General features: G+C 41.2%; 1 protein-coding gene across 1 annotated transcript; it reads right to left on the reverse strand.

The window, feature by feature from the left end:
- Positions 1-3,803: 3,803 nt before the first annotated feature.
- Positions 3,804-6,021, reverse strand: LOC119725341 (one cut domain family member 2-like). Its single transcript, XM_038196737.1, has one exon. The coding sequence runs from the start codon at positions 5,541-5,543 to the stop codon at positions 4,419-4,421; it is 1,125 nt and encodes a 374-aa protein (XP_038052665.1). The 5' UTR covers positions 5,544-6,021; the 3' UTR covers positions 3,804-4,418.
- Between the last annotated feature and the right edge of the window lie 1,940 nt (positions 6,022-7,961).

Genomic DNA, 7,961 nt, shown 5'->3' on the forward strand with positions numbered 1-7,961 from the left:
AATCTGGCATTGGTGAAATTAAAGAGATGTGCATAGTAGAAACGAGGAAAAAATATTTATTACTGGAATGGAAAGTATCTAGACTTCACTGTATTTCAAGAGCTTTAAAGGTAGAGTGGATCATTTGCAGCTATCCAAGAAGTAACTCACCAAATTATTGTCAAAAAGCGTACTTGGTTTAAAGACAGTTATGGCACTAATCTCCCTATGAAATTATTCTTTCTGGCATGCTGTTTTTTTTAAGTAAACAATAAAAGACGGTAATTTCCAAAGATGAGTCAATTGAGGCTTTTTTCGAATTTTCTGTTAGTAGTTGATTTGTAATTAGGCGAATCCGTGAATGGGTTCTCACAAGCACTGACAGTTTCTGTTATCCGTCATTTCGGTGCTCGACATCACGTTACTGCAATCTGTTGAATGAAAACGTGTTCCGGATGCTGATTTCGGGCGCAATTCAAAATATGACTTCGCAACTTTTGAATTGAAATCAAGATCCTAGAATATTGTTTTCTCGGAACATACAGCATTCACATAGCACAAACCTCATCAGGTTAGTTGTTCAGCATAGTCTTTAGACTTAGAGCACTTCTGTTGCTTCAAACAAAACAATGCACAAATAATCTACTCTACCTTTAAAGCCAACCATTATTTTCAAGGTTTTATAAGTTTTTCATTTAAAATTGAGTGTTATAAAAAAAGCTACCTTTAAATCTTAAAAATGGGCATTGAATGCAGCCAGTGATTGTAAAATTAAGAATGAATGAATACATGAAACAGTCAGTTTTACAAAATTGAATAAGTTTTATCAAATACCCATTTCTTTTTACTTCTAATGTTAACACACCCTTTTATTCAATTGCCACAAAAAAATCTTGCTAAATATTTCCACAGAGAGAAACTTGTATTTTAAAAATCTGTACTCAACCTTAGTCCAAAAAACTGAGTTAGAAAATTACTCAACCGTGGTGTCAAAATTGGTTTCTTAAACACTTGTCATGTTGTGCATTCTGTATGTAATGCATTAGTCACCCAAGAAGGCCTTGAAAGTGCGTCCTTAACATGAACACAATATAAAGCACATCTCTAAATAGCATTTGTACCTATTCACACGAGCTTTACATGTACATTAAGGCCCTCATTTGAAAGACCCGTGCAGCATCTACAACACTTCAGTTAGAAAAGAACTTCAATTCATTCACTGGAAAGTGTGGTCATCTCCTGCCTATTTTTTTTCCTAAGCCAAGGTTCGGAGTCCTCAGCGTGAATTGAACTTCAATAGATGGGGAGCTTGGAAGCATTTCCCCCATCACTTTGCTCATGTAAAGCGCGGTACAAACGCAACCTCCCAACACAATCAATCATTAGAGATTCATTGCTGACATAGTAGCAAGGGCTTTTGACCGCTTGTGGGAACAGGAAAAAAAGCTTGAATCTTGTTGCGTAATGCCAACAAAAGCCTCACAATTACCGAGTTGACAGAGTATTGTGTGTTTTAGCTGAGGTACGAACGCGAACAATAAACCGTTCACCACTGTACAACTGCTGCCAACGTTCCAGCACTAACCGACCACAGCGCACACACACTCACTAACACGCCAGTTTAATTTGTCTCTCAGCACCCCCAATCAATCAACTTGATATTTATCTCGATCTGTGTCCGACGAGTTCCCAACAGATTTTTTTTTTTACTTCAACGGCTGACAATTCAACCACCGACTTGATCACTTAACGACATACTTAACGCCGTGGCTAGTGATAAGGCAATCTAAACAACACGGACCGGCCGAGGAGATCAAAATTGGTCATAAATTTTCCCAGGTTGATCCGCTCCTGTTTTTTTGGACACTGACAGGTCAGCGCTACTAGTGCTACGCGATCTCGTTATCTCTGCGTGCAGTGTTTAAAACTGTCTACCATATAAACATCAAACTGACATTTTGGGAAGAGATATTTATTTTATTTTCCCACATTTCCTGCCGGGATAATTGTCGGCATGTCACAAAAACATTTCGCGGCTTTGCGGAGATACTAAACGGGTTACATTCCTGATCTCAAAAAGGGCAATGTCCTAGTTTGTATTCAACGCACAGGGTTGGAATGTGCCCGGCGCCGTCGTGCGGAAAATACACAACATCAAATGAACTCAAGAAATGTGGGAATCTTCCTTGTAACAATGACACGTCTGGTAAAAAAAAATCACTTTGTGAAAGCTGACAGTTAAAGCTCAAACCGAATAGAATTGTCAGAATACCGTAAATACGGAAGTAAGGTTTCAAACGAACCTTCAGTTCTGGGAAGGTGTCGTGCTTAAATCATAAATTTCGGAGAATCAACATCAAGGAGCTATAACAGCCAGGGTTAAAATAGCTCCACGATCATATCTGCTAGATTATTCGGATCAAAAGTATTTTATTACAAACAAAAAAGCCTTCGAAGTTAGACAGTTTAACACATCAGTGACAGAAAAATGGGGTGAAAGAGTATTCCCGCGATCATCTGAAATCTACTCCCGTCTCGTGCCCGTTATAACGCAAGGAGCCACCGCGCTTCGACATCGCCTTTTACCCGCTCCGAGCAAAAAGCTGTCATTTCCACTTTCCTAAATTGTTTCTCACCAAGCGCCGTTTTACACCGTTATTCCACCCCCTACTTCAAACGACGCTTTTTCCCCCTGACCAGGACGACAGCTAAATTACCTAGACAAATAATTACTGATGTTGTTTCACAAGTATCAGGACTAGAGCTAATTTTTGTGGGCCTGGGGCAATCTTTTTTTTCCCCCGCTCTGTGTACGTCTCCCTTTCCCCTTCGATCAGTTTTCATAAAAAAAAAATGGCTGCGCTCTCGGACTAACACGCACACACGCGTCTAGCATTTAGTGACTTATTGCACAGTGACAATGGAACACCGTGCACCCGAATTCTGGCTAATATTTCCCGGAGATTAAAACTGGGGTAATTATATCTATCCAGGACGCGATCCATTTTCTTCCCGCGATAATTACATGTAAGTTTTCAGCTGGCGTCATTTTTGGAGGCAAGCGGGAAATTTGCGATATTCCAAGTTAATTTAAAATTGCAAGGCTTAAAGAGAAAACCTTCATCACGACTGTTTAATTTTTTTGAAGCATAATTTTACCAGGACTGGATATGCACGTGCATTCCCAATTTCAATCTTGTTAATTTCCCCTATTTCACCAAGTCTGTGAAAATTTAAACTATTCTTATCATGTTAAACCTGGATAATTATAATCTGATGTAATTTAAAATATGAATCAATTCTTATAAATCATCTTTATTTTAAAAAAATCTAAAATTTTCAAATTTGGCAAGCTAAATACACTGACTTAGAAAAAAAATTGACAGAATCCTCATAATTCGGTCAACCTAAGTACAATATTTTCAAGCCCATGTCATGAAAAATAGTTCATACTTCAGTTCAAAGTATAATCGGCAACATAAACTGACATAACTGTTGTAGATCTGTGGCTGAATTTCCCTGTGCAGTCGCTTCTATCGGCAATCAATTTTTGTTTGTGGACAATGCAATCGACAACTAACGCATATACTTGTCGACCAAAGAAAAAAAATAGCCGGGACCCCAAATGATCTCCAAAAGTGAAGGGAGATAAAAATCGAAATCCCGCCATTGATTTTCCGAGTCGGCATGCGTCGGAAAACGAAAACGCGCGGTTTGTTTACAAACGGGCCGCCTGCGCCAGTTTGGTGAACTTCCAGTTACAATTCCATCGGGTCCCGTTAGCTTAGGAGGTCAATCCAACGCAAATTTCGATTTTTTCCCCCTTCTTTTAACAAGTATGTTGTTTTAGCTTTCCTGGAGTAATCTTTGCAGAACAGTTCCATTGATGTTGAGATGAAGTTTGTCTTGGATGCTCACTTTAAGAGGATGCTGGAGTTTAAGACGTTTTCAAGGATGGCATCAACAGGTTTATTGAAACATTTCTATTTTCTAACTTCAGATGGACAATTCTTCCTTAAAGCAATGTTCATTTGAATTTCCAGAACGTATTTCAGCTCTCCTGTACTTTATTATGCATTACATGAGATTCTGAACTATTTTCTTTTTTTTTTATTTTGCCCAGTAGACATCAGAAAACAAATTGAAATACAACTTCCCTTAATTAATACAACCGCATCAAGCAATAATATACTTTTTTTCAAAATGATTTTTAACCTTTCAAAAAAGAACCGGTAAAGATTATGATGATTTTCTGCATAATAATTACATAACTGTTACACTGTTGAGGAAAGAAAATAGCCATGTAACAACTTTTTTTTAACTAAGAATTAATATTCTGTATAAACCTGACGCCATTTTTTAAGACAAAGTTTTGGACCCTATTTTTAAGATGTGCAACTGTTTGCATGTTTGTTTTGATACAATTTTTAAAATAAATGCTACAATCGGGGTGGAGATTTGAAGAAAAAAATAGTAAAATTCTTACCTGCTAATCTGAGTGCCGACATCCTCTGAAACTCAGGTTCCTGGAGCCATTTCCACATCCTTCTGAAAGTCTCCCGCCCGGATTTGAGCTTACTCCACGGCTTGGGATTTCGCAGGAGATCGCTCAATGTTCCCTGGCTCCGGCACAGCACCCTCTGGGCAAAGACAGCTTGGGGGATGCTGTACCTCTTGAGCTCGCTCGTCACCCTGCCTGCTACCTCTTTGGTGTTGACTTCTTCCCCAGTGTTCCCTGAATCGACCCGGGACGACCCCCGATCGCCCGACCGTCCCACGGAGTTGGGACTCGGGTGCGTGTGGCCGGTCATCCCGGCGTAACCGTTCAAGACCATGGGGCTGGTGAGTCCGGATCTTTGGTGGTGATGCGAAGGGGGTTGCAGTGCTCGCATGTGGTGTGGGGAGCTGGCATGATGCGTGAACTGCTCGTAGCCGTTCATCGGGGATGCATATCTGGGGTCTTGAGGGGTGCAGGACATGGTACCGTGGTGGGGGGACCCGTAGCCCCCCATGGATTGATGGGGCGCGTAACCGTTCAACACCGAATTGTGGCCCATGCCGCTGTGCGCGACCATGGAGGAATGTCCCATGTTCATACCGCCGAGCTTGTCGTAGGGGTTGGACGACATGCCGTGGAGATTGGAGCCGTTCATCAACGTGAAGCTGCCGCTGACATTGGACGCCTCGTGCCGGAACTTATCGGAGACCGTGGAGATCGGAGGAAGGGGCTGCAAGGGGGTCAGCGTGGTGAAGTTGTTGGAGCTGGTGGCCGCCGACTGCTGGTGGTAACCATTCATGTTCAGGGGCCCCATGCCGTAGTCGGCCACGCTCCGGAAATCGGGCTCCAACATGCTGGCGAGGGAGGCTCCGAACCCGATGCCTGCTGCTGCTGCTGCCGCCGCTGCGCTGCCCGTGTGACTCCGCGAAGTCTTGGCAAGTTCGACGGGGCTGAAGAAATCACAGGTGATCGCCGAGGAGGAGAATGCCGTGGAAGGGCTGGATTCGGAGTGACCAACGTCTCCTAGGCCGCTATCCAATGTGGCGGCTAGCTCGCTCGAAAGCATCACAAACTCTTTTTATTTTTCTATACGGTGCGAGCCCGCAGCTAGCGAGAGAGCGGTTGAATTGCCGACACAATGTGCACGGGGGCTGGGTTTAGTCAGAAGAATCACCCACTGATCGCCGCGTCAGTGCGCGGTGCTTACCACACACACAACAGCGGTTTCACTCAGTCGATCCAGAAGAGACACAAACCAGAAGAAGAAAAAAAACCACGGTGTAATAATAATAATAACTCACTATACAACGGCGTGCATGGAAACCACACCAGAACGGACGACTCGAGTCATGGGTAAGGGGCACGGTGGAAAAACCAATCGGAAATAGGAACGATGCAGGCTTGATTAACCTCTATAGTCACGATGGAAGGGAGGCAAGAGAACTTAGCATGTGATGTATTGCCCAGTCCGTGCCATGTTGTTTATACAGCTGCGAGTGATGCACGCGTTTTTCTTCATATATTCCCCCTCCGCGCCGGTGTATAGTAATACGCGACAAGGCGCCCTCACGCAGGCATCAGCACGCGTGCGCAGATGCATCGCGGTTGTCACACGCAGAGGGTTGAGGGTTTTGTTGAAGGTGAGTTTTTGGATGAATGGAAGGGATTATTGCCCAGCTATTGTTGGACCACTACACAGGAGGAGCATCTCCTATCTATTCCCTTTGTCTAGCATGTGCATTGTCTGTATCAGTTAAACCCTGTGCAGAACCCATCCCGCAACTTTACTTCTCCAAGACTTCATTAATTTTGCACCCAGGGTTGTATATATTTTTTGTTACTAGCACTGCAGACTAAATAAAACCAAGTTACATATCTTTTTACTTTCCCTATAAAAATGTCCAATAAAAAAGGCTGATTATGAAAATAAAATACGAAGCGAAATAAAGTCCGGAATTGCCGATTTTCACAGATGCGATTTGTGTTTGTAAATAGTGGGACCTTGAGATACAACATAATCCTATTGATTACGTCGTGGTGCGATGTAAATAAAGAAAAGGCCAGAGTATTTTTTTGTTAGATCTTAAGGTAAAGGTGAGGTTTGTCATTGTTTTGTCTCGAGTCTTCGTGACGAAGAAGGTGATGCAGATATGAACACTGACTCATATGTTTGTTTCATTGTCTTTTTGCATTGTTGATACTTTTTGTCACCTTTTCCCCTGTGTTTTGTTGCAGTTGTTTTCCTGATAAGAATGATTCATTGATTTTTTTCATAGTATAATTTTTTTTCATATTATTCAGAAATATTTCTTTTTGGTAAGAACGAGCGGCATTGTGGTTGTGTTGATGGTGATGATGGTGACGATATTGAAGATGACAATAATGATGACATCAACGATAACGATAAAGTAATTACTATGCCAACGAAGATGACAATTCTGATCGTGATAAAAAAAAAATCACAAAGTGTTCTTCACAATGTGCCATCCATTATACTGACCTATTCAAAATCTCTGTTTTATTATGTTTCTCAAAGATTTTAATATAAATACAGAGTATATTGTTTAGTACAGAAATAGCTCGCAATAGGTGCCCATTCGACCCAATTTATAGGATAAACTATCTATATAGGTTTATAGGATATACGATTTAAAAAAAAGAATTCAAAAATAAAACTGCCAAAATATAAAATATCCCATTTTTTTTCAAGGTATGAAGTAAATAATAGGATCAAACATCCTGTGAAATCGTTTCGCCTAGTATGCTGTCATTTTCAAGAAAATAGGAATAAATCATGTTTCGCGATGTTTAGGACCTAACCATCGCGTTTAGCTGTCAATAGAAAACGTGCTTTGCGTGGAGAAAAATAAAGATGCACTTTCCCAGTTTTCTCAAAAGGTGTACTATCCACTCCACTGAACTGAAACATCTGACAGGTAAGGTTTTTTTAACAGTCTTCTTTTGATTCTGAGTGGTGTGGTGGTGTTATTGGAAACGTACTAAATGCATGAACAACAAATTACCCTATGCAAAAGAGATTACTCAGCAAGTTTAGATAAACAAACGGTTACACCTCTATGTTCCGACACCATGTTCCGACATCCCTATGTTCCTACACCCATATGTTCCGACATCCCTATGTTCCGAAACCTCTATGTTCCGACACCCTATGTTGTCGGAACATTAAATTTTATCACTAAATGATCAAATTGTTTATAAGCAGCAAAATTTGCAATGATCTTCTCCTGTTGGCTATATTATATGTGTTGTGCAAAATGAAGGCTAACTCCATGCAAACATCTCACTGTGAATGCATTACATACTGTACTTTCTTATGGAGAACTTTGTACATGAAACCCCATAGACAAATTTGTGACAAAAGTGAGATCCTGTAAACAGAAGAATAGCCAATCAACAGCCACAAATTTTAACCAATTGCTGAGCAGGCTTGGAGGGGCAACCTTGTGATTTTTTTATTTGTCTG

The sequence above is a fragment of the Patiria miniata genome, unplaced genomic scaffold (assembly GCF_015706575.1).
Source record: "Patiria miniata isolate m_02_andy unplaced genomic scaffold, ASM1570657v1 HiC_scaffold_19, whole genome shotgun sequence".
Taxonomy (NCBI): Eukaryota; Metazoa; Echinodermata; class Asteroidea; order Valvatida; family Asterinidae; genus Patiria; species Patiria miniata.

Coding starts and splice junctions, on each gene's coding strand:
- LOC119725341 (XM_038196737.1), bottom strand. CDS start 5,543: ATGCTTTCGAGCGAGCTAGCCGCCACATTGGATAGCGGCCTAGGAGAC.